Here is a 16,274-nt window from a genome sequence, read left to right as displayed (position 1 = left end):
TCTCATTCACTCGGCGGCGGACGGCGAGGCCGCACGCCCTGTCGCGTCGCATTTCCCGGTTTGTTTGTCAACAAAAAGTAAATATGTAGCGAGTTCAGTGTTTTTTTGTGACATAAACATTGTGTTTGTAAATGCTGTAGTGTTGGAAGATGGACGGTGCTAACGACTCGGACCATTCTATGACTTGGGAGGATTTTTTCGGTACGTACCTTATGAAGTGACTTACGCTTACGTTCTTATTAGTTTTGCGCTCGTAACTTCATTAGTGAGTGAAATGAAATATTATATGAAAATAAATAAAAAACTTGAAGTCGTGTCTATGGAGTAAGGATTAAAAAAAAGGTTTTTATTATTAAAAAGTTTGAATAATCAGTGCTTGCGAATTTCTCGGCCGTAGAGCAGGTTTGTACAGCATTTCCCCTTATGGCAGTATGGTTGCGTCGCCTGTGCCTTTTGCACTTATGTTAAAAACGTGATCAATCACTTTGCTCTTTATACTTCGTGTGCCCGATAAGAAGGAATTTATTAAAACATACGCACTTGAAACGAAGGTGTGTGAAAGATATTGTTATGTTGGCTACAAAGCTACACAATATGACTTTATTTGTTATCATTAAATTGTACTAGTCGTACCTAGTACAGTACCTACTGAATTACCTATTACCTGATACCTGGTAGGTACCTAAGTTATTGATTACTGTGGCATTCGACTAAAACTAGGAATAATTTAACGGAAAAGTATTCATATTTATTTCTTATTGGATTCATAATAGATTAAATAGATCCCAAATAAAAGTTATTTTATTTATTTGTTTATTTACCTATACAAGGAACGCCAACACCTATAAATATAAACACAATTATAGAGGGGTTGGGGGGGTGGAGATGGTTTTTTTCACATTTTCCTTCAAAAATCTTTGTTCCACTATGAAAAAAATATATATTTTGGAGTGTTCAATTTTAGCTCTTTCAAATGATATCCCACGTGACCTAGTAACCTAGAATTTGAAAATTTGCCCTATATTTATATTGGGCATAATCAATACTTAATAAAAAAGAACACTTTTAATGTCTCTGGGTTAGCGTTTTTAGGGTTCCGTAGACAAATGGCAAAAAATGGAACCCTTATAGATTCGTCATGTCCGTCTGTCTGTCCATTTATGTCACAGCCACTTTTTTCCGAAACTATAAGAGCTATACTGTTCAAACTTGGTAAGTAGATGTATTCTATGAACCGCATTAAGATTTTCACACAAAAATAGAAAAAAAAGCAATAAATATTGGGGGTTCCCCATGCTTAGAAAGAACTGAAACTCAAAAATCTTTTTTCATCAAACCCATACGTGTGGGGTATCTATGGGTAGGTCTTCAAAAATGATATTGAGGTTTCTAATATCATTTATTTCTAAACTGAATAGTTTGCGCGAGAGACACTTCCAAAGTGGTAAAAATGTGTCCCCCCCCCCTGTAACTTCTAAAATAAGAGAATGATAAACCTAAAAAAATATGTGATCTACATTACCATGCAAACTTCCACCGAAAATTGGTTTGAACGAGATCTAGTAAGTAGTTTTTTTTTAATACGTCATAAATGGTACGGAACCCTTCATGGGCGAGTCCGACTCGCACTTGGGCGCTTTTTTCATAACTACTTATTCCAAATTTCAAATCGATAGGTCAAGATGTAATAATATAATTAAATTTTTTATAGTTACTTAGAGAAAAGTGCAATTTAATAATGTACAATATAAAAATAATGTACAAGTATTATTTACTATAACCTATGTATAGGCCGTGTTGTACGTAACGTAACTAATATGAGTAATAGTAAGCAAAGTGTGATATTGTGAACTAGTTAACCTTTTATTTTGCTACACCCTTTCCAGGGTCCATGTATGTAACATATATTGGAATGTGATTGGTATGCAAATAAAAAAAAACCTCTATCTAAGATATTTGGTAATGTATCAGACAGACGGAGGACGGACAGAGTCGCACCATAAGGGTTCCTTTTGTACCTTTTTAACACGCTTTTATTAGGTCGACCTGTATGTAACTATGTAATGGAATCTAAGGTAACTAATTTAATCATCTTCCAAGGATCGTAGCGCCATGAAAATTGGCAGCTGTATGTAGTTCTGATGACAATACAATAATATGGTACTGTCGAACTGATCTGATGATGGAGCCGGAAGATATGAACTGGAACTTCATGATGGAACATCGTATCATAGCTGTGGATTTGTTAGAAAAGTCTTGTAATGAACTTTGACCACAATTAGGTTTGAAGGTCTGACGATGAAGCCGGAAGATAGGCACTGTCATTCCATGATGGAATATCGTATCATAAGCGTGTTTTCTAGTGTTTTTTAAACTACTTATTAATTATTGGTACGGAATCTGAAAAAATTATATCAAGATCTGCAACGGTTCTCTAGCACAGAGCGTGGAAGTGTTATTGCTGTTATTATTAAGCGTCATAATTTCATAGACATTTGACGTTTATGATAAAAATTCACGATGTGCTAAAAAATCGCTGCAGAGTTATCTTGGTCTAACTCTAACATTGATGCTATGGTAGTAAGTAGCAACTTATTGTTAGTAAGGGTTACGTGCGAGTCCGATTCTCACATCGCTGATTTTTTAAGCGCGTCTTGGCATTGACCCTGAGATGCGTCAGACCATTTTTTTCTCCGACTAGTTCCATGTATGGGTCAACCGCCTAAACGCGTGGAATGAGGAATTCTTTGTTTTTTGTCAGAAGTCTTCCATTGTCTATCAGTCACACAGAGGCCCTACCACGAAGAATAAAAATCGAATTTTCCTTATCTACCTCTATAATCGCTCTTGCATATTCGAGCGATAAAGAGGCATTAGACAACGAAATTTCTATTTTCGTTTTTCGCGGCAGTGTCTCAGGTACTTAGTACCTAAGTATGTCTAATAGCTTACCTTAGCCTTCATCAAGGTAAAAATAGTTTTGCTACCTAGCGACGATCCGGTTCGAAGAACCCAAATATGGTACAGTCACCACGCGTAAAATTTGGCTGAAGGTAATACAGAACTTTTGTTTGCGCACTATGGTACTAATTACAACAAAATGTTCGCTGTAATTAGTACGATTGTGAACTAAGGGTGACGATATGTTACTCTTCGAAGGCCGTAAAAAAAAAATTATCTTATACTTAGTAAGGCATCTTACGATATATTTTACCTACCATTTGACAGAGTCCACACGACTATAATGTTATTAGTACCTTACTACTTCTTACTCGTACTTACCATTTCTATAGCAGAAAAAGCTTCCAGAACATCAGTGTACATTTTTTGCGTTTGCGTTAAGTCTCATTTTGTATGAGATTTATAAACATCGCGCCAAGCGGGACGTTTTGGAAACTCGAAATCCCATACAAAATGAGACTTAACGCTAACGCGTACGTCACGTCTCGCTATCGAATAAATTTACACTAAGGCGTACAGTTTAGTAAAAATTTGTTGCTTTCAAAATTATCCTGTTTTATAGTTACCCTAATGAAAGATACATTGATTGAGTAAGATGCATAAATCTAAGACAATTTTGTGCTTCGAATTTAACAGGTAAACGGGATGGCGCTGTACAGCTCCATACATTTTGCGGTAACTCATATTGTCAAAAGTTGACGTTTGACAATTAAGTGACCGCAAAACGTATGGCGCAGTACAGCGCCATCTGTTTTGGATGTCAAACGTCCGATCTGGCCTAGTGGGTAGTGACCCTGCCTATTAAGCCGATGGTTCCGGGTTCAAATCCTGGTACGGGCATTTATTCGTGTGTGTGTGTGTGAGCATGGATATTTGTTCCTGAGTATTGGGTGTTTTCTATGTATTTATATATTTTTAAATATTTATATATTATATATATCGTTGTCTAAGTACCCTCAACACAAGCCTTATTGAGCTTACTGTGGGACTTAGTCAATGTGTGTAATAACGTCCTATAATATTTATTTATTTATTTAAACTAAGGGGCACGTTTTTTTTCTTAGACTTTACTTTTCTATTACAATCAATTCTTTTTACCCCAATTAGGGCTTGCAATATGGGATAATGGCTCGATGACTCAATATTGGCTCGATGAGTATTAGTAGCCTGTGGAAAGAAAAGTACAGTCGGCGATAAAAGCTTGTACCAAAAATTTAATTTTTGCCGAAAACTTATTTGCTTGTAGATCGAAAACGGTACGTCCAATGGAAGATTTGTCTTAATCATGATGACAATTGATATCTGAGGATCCGACGATCCGAAAAGGTACCTTAACATGAAGTCGTACTCGAAAGTTTGTAAGATATGGCCGCCACTTTGAATTTAATTTTTTTGGTATACTTAATCATATAAAAAATCCGAAAACGCCTTTTTACTAGTGTCTGATCGACCAAACTCTCTATTGTAATTGATTGTGGTTCTTGTACATCGAGTGGTTTAACAATCCAAGGAAAAATGTATCTCCTAAGGCTCCCAAAATTTATGCACATCTCCTGGGATGAAACGAATTAATCGACATTCATGCCAATATCATTTCTTCCTATTCGCAATTCTACACAGTCTGAATTCCTCACAGTAAGTATTCAACCACATTCGTTATTGTGCACAGTTATTATTTGTGTACAGTAGCGATTCAGCCTTTTCGCAATTCTGCACAATCTGAATTCTACACAACGGCATTTCACCACAGTCGCTACTGTGCACAGTCATTATTTGTGCACATTAGCGATTCTCCCTGTTCGCAATTCTGCACAATCTGAATTCTACACAACGGCATTTCACCACAGTCGCTGCTGTGCACAGTCATTATTTGTGCACATTAGCGATTCAACCTTTTCGCAATTCTGCACAATCTGAATTCTACACAACTGCATTTCACCACAGTCGCTACTGTGCACAGGTCTTCGTATGTTTTTTTTTTTAAATTTCAGACTTTCCCATAGGTACTGAAAGTAGATTAGAAAACATAGTAGTGTGACTACTGAAAAATATAAGTGAAAAGTTTCTCTTACTGACCAATTGAAATGAGACACCCGGTATAGTACCTAGGTGTTATTTTATTCATGATACAAACTGCCAAAAAATATATAGATGATGGACGTACTAAACAATTTCCACTATGGGACCAACCACGAAATTAACCAACCAACCAACCAAGACTTATAGCCGTTGAAATACATTTTGATCGATCGAATATCGATGTTTTGTGTGAGGTCGATATTTTTTTGACATTTACGGGGTTGGTCCCATAGTGAAAGTGGTTCAGTAGGTACGGTCGCGTGCATAAATTTGTGACCCACTTAAGGTTGCACTTAAGGATGCACGCGACTGTCTATCTTTATCACTTTTTGACAGTTTGTAACACCTTGTATATTAAACGTGCGGAAGTGGTAAAATAAAAAGTGGCAAATGATTTTAGGGTAATATGTTATAGGGTTTTATTCCATAAAAACCTTGACGTGTGAGGTATTAGGAAGGTTTTTAGGTCAGAAAATAATTTGTAATATGATACCCGTCATAACGTAGGATTTTTTTAGTATGTAATCTCAATAGCATATATCAAATAGTTCACTTTAAATCGGAATCACTTACTATGACTGTCGGAAAACCACGGAACCCTACAACTAAGCATGACCCGACATGCTCTTGACCACTTTCTAGTGGTATGGAACCCTTCATGCACGAGTCTGACTTGTACTTGACTATATTTAAACTTTTGAGGTACCATCAAACCCAAAAAATTACAGTTGACTAAATATATCGACTAAAAACGAAAAAATAAACTATTAATGCGATTAAATGATATTGCGTAGAATTAAGATTGTGCGAGATTGCGAACAGGGAGAATCGCTAATGTGCACAAATAATGACTGTGCACAGTAGCGACTGTGGTGAAATGCCGTTGTGTAGAATTCAGATTGTGCAGAATTGCGAAAAGGCTGAATCGCTAATGTGCACAAATAATGACTGTGCACAGTAGCGACTGTGGTGAAATGCCGTTGTGTAGAATTCAGATTGTGCAGAATTGCGAAAAGGCTGAATCGCTACTGTACACAAATAATGACTGTGCACAGTAGCGAATGTGGTTAAATACTTACTGTGAGGAATTTAGACTGTGTAGAATTGCGAATAGGAAGAAATGATATTGGCATGAATGTCGATTAATTCGATGAAACAAACTCGGATTGCACGCATTTAGGACTGAATGAGCGCGTTAAAAATTGGAACTGGAGTTTGCTGGGAATTAATTCTTCGAAGAAATCTAATTTGATTGGCCTAATACCAATTCTAAGTAATGAGTGTTTCTGAAAACAGCTAACGGTTAAAATAGCTGGCATTCTCTAGCAGGTGTTTAATTAAAGTTAATCAGCACGTGCGTAGAAGAATGTATTCAGCACCTACTATCTACGCAATCTAAGCATGCTAGGCGGTCATCAATATAAAGGATTGTTCACACGAGCCTTGTATTGATATTCTAATTTAAATTATGTATGTACGTGTCCCTGTCTGTTTAAGTTAACTTCGCACCGACTTTAACAGTCAAAAATCGAAGGGAACCATGCCAAAACGAAACCGAGAGCAAAAACGCGTGTAAGCGAAAACGAATGTCGACAGTCGAAAAATCGAATATCGTTAGTGTTATGTGTCGACAGATTAACATCCCTAGTGCGTAAGATATTATAATATAATTAATAAACTAGATTAAGTGCGGGTAGTTGGAAAAACTCGCGCGGCTAGAAGATGTTGATGTCAACTGCCATTCTTCGAGACCACGGGGACAACGCCGTCCTCGAAATGACGGAAGTAAATTTAAAACTTAATACGGGACTTATCCCGTTTCTATGAGTTAACCCTTTTCCAGGCCGCACCAATCTACAAGGTTTTAACAAAAATTCAAATATATTCCAATAAATCCAGCTTTGATGATTCATTTGAAGACAAATGAAAGACAAGAAAAATAAGAAAGAAAAGTCCATAATATACGTGTATAAGAATTTTCAATGATATTCGATCCCGCATAAGAGTTAAGAACTTCCAGAAGCCGAGTTTAAGAATAAGTTCAAAAACATATGTAACGCATGCTTATACACGATTATTGACGAATATTTTAGTTATTTGTTTTAGTAATTACCCATGTAATTTTATACTTATATAGAACCTTTGACATTCAACAATTGTAATTTGAAATTTAATTTAATAATAATTGCAATATTGATAATATACATTAGGTATTAAAGGTTATAATATGAGCATAATATACTTACTTAGTATTTATGACGTTACATGCACGCAATTAATATTCACATGTATGGCATTACCATGTCATGGAAAAACCATTTTCACATGCCTTATGGCAGAACTTAAGGGTCAACAATATATCAAATCTACTGTACTTGTGAATAAACTATAATTTATTCATTCAAGTGAGGAGATGTCATTATCAACATATTTTCATGAAATTTTACATTAGTGATGACATCGCCACACTTTGTCCGACTCTAGAAGCCTTCCCAAGAAGGCTTCAAGCCTGATATGAAATAAAACGTTGAATTGAATACATCGTATCGCATTTCATTGATCTTGACAATAGGTAGGTACCAGGTACCTAAGTATTTGCATAGAGACTTATGCAAGCACAACCTTTTTTGATGTCGCATTTACCTTGCGATGACGGAAATTCTATTAGAAATTACCATATCCTCCTTTCAAGCGAAATGTTGACGTTTTTCTCTGCTGCTATACAAATGGTATAACTACATCCTTTACCCTATCAAAGCATTCAAGTTAATTTTGTATTTACATCTCGTGAATCTCGTGATCGGTAAGAAATATTAAAGTTGTATAAAATGGTAAGTCTATTTTGAATCTTATTAGAATTATATACAGTTGATATTTGTCTAAATAGGAGCTGTTTAGGTAACGATTGGTACAATAATCGTGTATGCCGCATGCAAGCCCATATTGGGCTATTACAAAGTGAACGTCCCGCTGTGACTTAACCGTTAGGTTTGATGTTTAGTTAGCTAATTAAGGGACAATTTACACTTTTGTCGAACACTAAACACGTCATTATTAATGTGATTATTAACTTTAAATCCAATTCAAATTTACTACAATCAGTGATTCTAGTGTTTAGGCTGTTGAATAAAAATTCAGAGAAATCATCTACATTCGCGATTTCATATGAAAACCAATTAATGAACACTTTACACAACTTATCCTAAAAATATACCAACAGTTATTTTATTATTTATTATGGTCGATTCTCTCAAAAAAATTGAAAATAATTTCATTGAAAGTTTAAAAATTGTCACATTCACAGAGAGAAAAAAAAGTCTAGATTTAGATAAATGTAAACTTCGAAATCGGCGATTTATGCCGCAAATGTAGTTTATGTAAGAATTGTACTACTTTTAGATAAGTACTTATTACTTTTGAATTACTTAATATGATATAGTATTAAATCTTTATAAATTATTACAATCCTTTGTCTATTGTAAGCTTAATTTGTAAGACAACTCTCGTACACCTACTTATCGAGTACGTGACATGATTTTTTGTTGATATTTATTTAAATGCGATGAATCATTGTATAAGCCGAGTATCTACTTACTCGTAGGTAGTTTCTCTTGTCTTTACAATCCGAGAAAACATTCAACAATTATATTTTGTAAAATAAAAGGAATGCTTTATATAGTTCGTCAGTAGAAAAAGGCGCAAATTTCAAATTGTCTAATGGTACATTAACCCTTCGCGCCGACATTTTTAAAATTTACCCCTTTCTTCTGACGGAAATGGCTTGAAAGAATATACCTATGCGAACTTGTTTTATAAAAAGCTAAATTAAAAAAAGTTGTAGACACCATTTTCCTCAGAAAATCCTGTTTAATAAAGTTTTAGTAGGTATTGCAGTTATTTTTTAAAGATGTTCTTTTATAATTAAATAGACACTAATTTCACGCTATATCGAGTCCTCAACTTGTGTTGCAATAATAGAACAAAATTAATGAAGTGTGCTTCCTCTGAACGCGACCGTTCGCCCGGAAGTTGCATTTTATATTTTTTCCAGACAGTTGCCAGATTGGAAGCGTATTTTTCTATTAAAAACGAGCGAACGCCGTTGTTGTTAAAATTAAAAATGGTGCGCGAAAAGTTTTGCTTGCGGGTTTTTAATCAAGATAGTCTTTAGTTTCTACGAGTGTTCTATTCAAATACAAATATACCGTCTAATTTTATCTTAAATGAAAAAGAACACTTTGCATTTTTTTGTATTTAGAATTCTCCACAGGGTATAAAATATTCACGTGTTCCAGAGATGAATCAATTTCCGTTGCGTGGAACATTGTTATTCGTACAGGTAAGTGGAATGAAAACCATTGTTCTGTAGATTGGCAAAGCTGGAAAAAACATTAGTCATCACAACAGCTGTGTCTAACTTTATTCACGGCTTCTATAATATGTATAGGACTGAGAATACTGAGATATGTATTTAGGAACCTAGATTTTACTTCTCAGTACCTACGACACCTATATAGATAGTTACACGTATTGTCTATGTAAAAATTTTTTGGTAAAGGCTTTTTGTTAGCTTTTGCAAGTATCTTGTTCTTTTAAAATTATTTTAAGCTTAATAGCATCGTTCGCAGACGTTTCTGCTTGTAAAAAAATAATTTAGTATGGATAGCAGATCATTACTGGTGAATTTCCAATATGACTTGGAACTCCGGTAGTCGCTAGGGTCCCCTAGACCTATATGGTGGGAAAATTTGCTGCCTATGGATGAGGTCTTGGTGGCTCAGATGGCAGAGCGCTGGAGTATCGATCCAGATACCGTGAGTTCAAGTCTCACCCAAGGCAGTAATTTTTCCACTTTTAAATTTATTTTAAGCTTATTTCTTGTCATCTTACGGGCGTCAGATTTAGTTGAAATGTGGGAGGAGTATTGTATACGGTATAGCACCATCAATCTGGTCTAATAAAATGATGGAACTCAATGGTACATGAAGAATGAGGTAGTAACTAGTAACTCTAAGTTTGAGTTTCACAAAGGTGCGGTTCTGAAATTAAGGTTTATATTTAAAAAATACTTTAATTTCAGGCCCTCCTTATTACTACATAATATTTAAACTAAAACGGTTCTAAACAATCCCACCTGGCCAAGACTAAAGCCTTTATACTTTATAACGTTCACGATAATCTATCGACTGTAACATCATTATTTTACAACGCTCCATCGACACAATTAACTGATTATTCATAATCCTTTTTGCAACGAGATAAGGTCCACCAATGATGAGTACGTTGTTAATACAGCCAAAGCGGTCGTTACTAGAAGCAGGCTTTTTACTTCGCTTTTTACATCATTGCGTGAGTTCTTATTTAATAACGTAGGTAGACGCATCGCTATAAAAAAACTAACGAGTTCTTGTACAAAAAAAACTCGGTACATTACTGAGATCATGAGTCTCCAATAATAAAGGAACAGAGGCTATTGTGGATAAAAACTTGGCACAGATAAAAAAAAGAAAAACAGTTAAAAGGTTGATAATTACTTGTTAGTCTACTCGACATGTTCAAAACGGTGAAAAATAGAGAGTTTCTACTCCTGAAAATACGTGTGATACCTCAAGGGATTCGGAATGATGTGATGTCTAAGTGTTTATTAGTACACAAAAAATTTCAGAAGTTATAGAAAAAAAAGGCGGAAGAAAGAAGATATTTACTTTTTCGCCAACATCTCTAAAAGTAATAATATTTAAGAAATCTAAATAAAGAAAACGAAAAAGTCCCTACTTGCAGAACTATATATTTTTTTCTTTTTTTATACTACGTCTCCATTGGTTATACTTTTTACTGAACACATCTCTCCGCGCCGGCACACGCGCGCGGCGTGAAAAAGCGAGTACGTAACATTCAATATTATTTGAAATGTTCTAAAAATTTGAAAAAAATATGGTGGCACTAAGTTGTTCCTCTTTAGTGCTAGTTCGATAAATTTAAGACTGGCGGTTATAAGGTTATAACGTATAATTTTTCTCGTTATAGTTCCTACGAATACGTAGGTTTTAGCATTTTATCTTTACTTACTCGTAATGTAACGATGGAAACTTTAAAACGTGTTTCGTCTTTGAGGTGTACGCTATATACACGACACGAATAAAGTCAAGTTAGCAAACCTTAACAAAAAAACCCAATTGAAACTGCACGTCTTCCCAGTACAAAAATCTGTACAACTTCCCCCTGCAAAGTTATATATGTATATCTCGTATATTTATACATCTCTCCTAAAAAGCCTTTTCCTAAAGTTGTAAGAGCTAGTTTCGCATAACATTCAACGCCAGACAAATTGAAATTGGCAGACTTTGTCTAATTGGACTTTAAGGCACATACTTCCGTTAAACTTCTTCCAATTATTCTAATAGTCTACGTCTCTGATTCGCGACGTTTATAAAAGTCAATTTACGGTGACTAGGAGTTATACTGAAGTTATTTGATTAATTAAATAGAAATTCCTTTCGGCTATTCCCCCTGTTCTTAGAGATATCTAATAAATGATTGCTTAAATTTATATAAAGTGGTAAGTTCTATATGGTACTTATAATGAGATATGTGTATATTGTGTGTGCAAATTGAACATATATATTATATATGACGATAAAGATAGTTTATTATTCAAGTAGGCATATTATAATGCGCTTATGAACGTCAAATAAAGCTACACCGGCTCTAACCCTATACCTCTGACCCGAGAAGATTTAAATCCCCCTTCAATTGGAGGAGCGTATCCCAATATGGACCGGCAAGAAACTCGGCGGGACACATCTTTTCAAAACATAACATCTTATAACTAAAATGCATTAAAAAAACACAATTTAGATTATTCATTCAGAAAACAAATCTACTTACAAATTATACTTTTAACATCAGCTAATTCAACATTTACTACGTAACACCGAATGGTTTGGATTGAAAACACTCTTGTATCTTCTTTTGTATCTCAAAATACTCGAGCGAGACGTTGGTAACCCCAATTAGTTGGTACAAGTGCTGTGAGTATTTATTATATCATTGTTATTAATTAAGTTTGGTATTTTTGTCATCTGTACTACAGCCCCAAGTCGAACCTATTGTCATATAAGGCAATATTGTACATTGTTGATTGTAGAACTGTTGCTGGTGTCTGACTCTATTTTATCTATGGCACTCAGTTATGACTGTTGAGAGTAACCTTGTACTCGTACAATGTACGCCAGACAGCTTGGCATGTTGATGACATTTTACGTTAAGAGAACATTTGACGCGTTCAACTTTGATAATCTAATTAGATTCCTTGTAGAATGTTATGCTATGTATGAGCGTTAACATAGAAAATATAGTTTAATGGGCAGCGTAAAGGATCTAACCGCAAAAATGAATAAATAGTATATTATACAAAATTTACTATGAAGTATGAATAGGTACTGAGTACTACTGAGTGGAATAAGGTTATCCGGCTCGAAGGACCAAAAATGTTTTTTATATCAGATATTAGAGATTTTAAATATTACTATAATTATTTCTGACAAGTTTAGTAAGATACACAAACTTTTTTTACTCGTATAACTCGCGTTTTTTGCGCCCAGCGTCGAGGTACCACCATCATTATACTAAGCTGATTAGAAAACGTTTCAGTGACATTATAGTGTTTTAGAGATATGTGTTAGGCAAGTTTTTGTTGTACTCTATTGAAAACGATCAAGCTTGAAGTTTTTGTATCCGCCTCGATTTGCTTAAACGCCGAGCTTATTAAGTACTTGCAATAAAAGCTGAGCAGTAAGTGGGTATGTGTGTCAGTGCGCAGGACCACTGGCGCCGGCGCAGGGCTGGCAATCTTGCCAGTTGACAACCTTGGCCAATCTGTACTCATATTCAGAATGGGCATGAATTTCTGAAGAAGAGTAAAATGTCATCAGTTTATGAGCAATATTTTTTGATCGATGAAAAAAAAATATTCAGCAGAAAAAGGATCGAAATTTTTATCGACCTTTCGACTATTATTTATTTAAAATATGATCTAGAAATGGAGCCTCGTAGGTATTTCCTTTTGCTGCATATTCTAGTGACTAGAAATAAAATAAGCTTTATCGTATAAGTGTCTCGTTGCACCTTGCACCGCAACTCTGGCGAAAGCGAGTTCATTACGAGTAAAATGTTTTCATTCGCACGAGTTCGGGAAACGGTACCTTCCTATTCCTTCTAAATACGATTAACTGTACATATGTTTATTTTATTTTAATGACCAATCTTCCTTATTGCTATTTTAGTTTAAAAAAAAAGGTTTATTGTACTGTGGCAACCCTAAAGCCGCAGATAAAGTGTCTTGTTGCACCGCAACTCTGGCGCAAGCTAGATCATTAAAACATGCGCATGAGTTCGGGAAACGGTAGCTTCCTGTTCCTTCTACACAGGATTAACTGTAGTTGTAAGGTGCATTGGGATAAGTTCGAAAGCGGGGTAGTTTGGAAATGGCTAATATCTACTTAACTAAAGTCAGACTAGAAATATATGATCATTCTCAAGAGGGCGCTGCTATTCTTAAGTATAGGGTGACAGTTTAGTTTAGTAAAAAAAATTAGTTCCAATGACATTCCGCAATATGGCGCGTAATCATATATTACTGGTCAGACTTTAAAATCACTTTCTATTGTAGCAACAGCCTGCAGGATGCTGTTAATTGATAAACGTTGCAGTAGCCTAAGTGTGTTGCTAAAGATTTTATGTTGTTCTAAAATTCTTGTATGACACATTTTGACACAAAATCGCTTCTCCTGTAAAATTACTAAAATGGCACTTATAGCGTTGTGCCTCTCAGGTACGGTATGTATTGCTTCAAGTATAAAATGAAATGCTTATTCTGGTTTAATAAATATTAGCAATTTTCAAAAGTATCCGGCATACGAAGTTACGAGCATCTTATATGTTTTTACAAGCTTTTATTCAGTTTCACTGGTCCCGTTGTCTGTGTATAATCAAATCTTCTCTTCCCGGTATCCAATGAAGCTGAAAATTTGCATACATATGTAAGTTGGGTGACAATGCAATATGGTACCATCGAGCTGATTTGATGATGGAGACAGGAGATAGCCATACCAACTCTGTGATAAAACAACGCAACCTAATTGTGTTTGGGGTTGTTAGAAATTTATGACAAAAAACTTATTTATATATTTGTGAAACTGCAGGCGTAATGATAGACTTATACATATATTATTTTTAACTTTAATAAACTTTCTGAACGTTTGTATTGCAATAAAGCTCATCACAGACGGAGCGATAATATATATTAATATACCGTAAGATACGGACAGATACCTTATAGTTTAGCTAACAGCTAACACACACGCCAACGATACCAAAATATACATCGCTGTCTGTCTAGCACCTACATTGTGAGAGAGACGAAATATACGGAAATATATCGTAATATACCGAACTATATATCGCAAGGTATTTTACGATGCCTTGCTAAGAATATCGTAAGATACCAAAGTATTATATTATAGCTTCGTGTGTGGACTCAAATGGTACGTAAAATATATCGTAAGATGCCTTAAGGTGGTTCGATTTTCATACAAAAAACAATCGCTATTAATTAATTAATTACACAATATTATTACATAAATAGTTGCGCATCTATCTACTTTCGAATATTCATTTGCGCTAAATTAATAGAAAAACTTTGTTTCATACAGAAATCATGCAATAATCAACGTTATATTTTTATAAATTTTACTCATGTGTGTGTGACAAATGTCGTGTACAAATACATTGCGGCGTTGCCACTCCATGCCTCGGCCGGCCATCGGCGCGACGTTGCGATGTTTGACGCGTTTATAGCTGACTTTGTCGACACTGACACTCAGTGTGACCAGGCGTACGATAATTGTCGTACATGTACGATAATTTGGGCCCCGGTATGACGTAATGTTCCAAGGAGCATTATCGTACACTAAAGTACTATACTTTCAGCCCTTGGATGATGCCACCTTAAAACTCTAGTAATTTGAAGCAAAATATGACACTTTCTCTCAGAAATAGGCTAAAATTAGTATCTTTTGGGTGTTCGGCTCCTTGGTGTAAGTTTAAAGTTTAAAATGTCACAATTTCCTGTATACCGTTTGAGTCTATCCCAAAAATACACAAACATAAACAGATTTTTTGCGCAATTTAGACGAAAATTGTCTTTTTTTTATTATTAATTGGTAATTTAAGCTTATTTTGCTAGACATTTTTAGGGGCTGCCTTTTTGATTGGCGTACGATATTTTTTTCAACGGTACAATAATATTGACACTCAAGTAGGATAATTCTCTTCCGCTCACCTGGCAACACTGCTGAAACTTGACAGGACTTGGGGGCCTACCGCGAAAACCTAAATTCGCAAATTGCGGGGATCTTTCTTTTACTCTCACTAAGACGTAATTAGAGTGACAGAGAAAAATGCCCGAAATTGACGAATTTCGATTTTCCCGGTAGCCGCCCTGGTGCTTGAGGTACTTGATAGAAAACAACGCTGCCGCATGTTCTGAATTGTGATTTTATGTGTTTTTGGATTGAAAATGATAGCAACGTCTAAATCAAGTTACAAAAATCATCGATATTCTGGTCCGCGAAAAACCAGGAAAAGTGTAACTGTATTTGGAGTCTACAAAAATGACCAATTCATAGAAAATATGACCTAGAAACTAGTTCACTTTTATAAAACTCAATTTTGCCCGAGATTGTACTTAGGCGAATACCTAAGGGAGCTAAGTGTATTGATCTTGAATAATTAGTTGGCTAATACATATATGACTCCAACATGATATGGACATTTACATCATAACTATTATACTTAGTTGGTTACTAAGTTCTGTTACTCGATTTCTTTCTTTCTTCCTAGCGTTGTCCCAGCATATTGCCACGGCTCAATGGAGCTTGGGGTCCGCTTTGACAACTAATCCCAAGATTTGGCGTAGGCACTAGTTTTTACGAAAGCCACTGCCATCTGACCTTCCAACCCAGAGGGTAAAACTAAGCCTTGTTGGGATTAGTCCAGTTTCCTCACGATGTTTTCCTTCACCGAAAAGCGACTGGTAAATATCAAATGATATCTGTTCTGAAGTTCTGTTACTCGATTTGCAACCTCTTTATTTCCGTTAAAACAAATGCTACCGAAAAAATAAAAAATGACATAATGTGGTGGATTTGTGAGCTATAATTATATACCACACA

The 16,274-nt window shown here is 35.3% G+C and overlaps 1 protein-coding gene across 1 annotated transcript in view; it reads left to right on the top strand.

Annotated features, from left to right (window-relative positions):
* The window catches only part of LOC133531004 (uncharacterized), a 195,460-nt gene continuing 179,186 nt past the window's right edge, over positions 1–16,274 (top strand). Inside the window, exon 1 of the mRNA XM_061869079.1 lies at positions 1–201. Within this exon, the coding sequence (XP_061725063.1) occupies positions 150–201 (52 nt within the window). The 5' untranslated portion in view covers positions 1–149. The remainder of the gene's footprint in view (positions 202–16,274) is intronic.

The sequence above is a fragment of the Cydia pomonella genome, chromosome 24 (assembly GCF_033807575.1).
Source record: "Cydia pomonella isolate Wapato2018A chromosome 24, ilCydPomo1, whole genome shotgun sequence".
NCBI lineage: Eukaryota > Metazoa > Arthropoda > Insecta > Lepidoptera > Tortricidae > Cydia > Cydia pomonella.
Note: the sequence above shows the minus strand (reverse complement) of the source record. Positions and strands in the feature narration are given on the sequence as shown.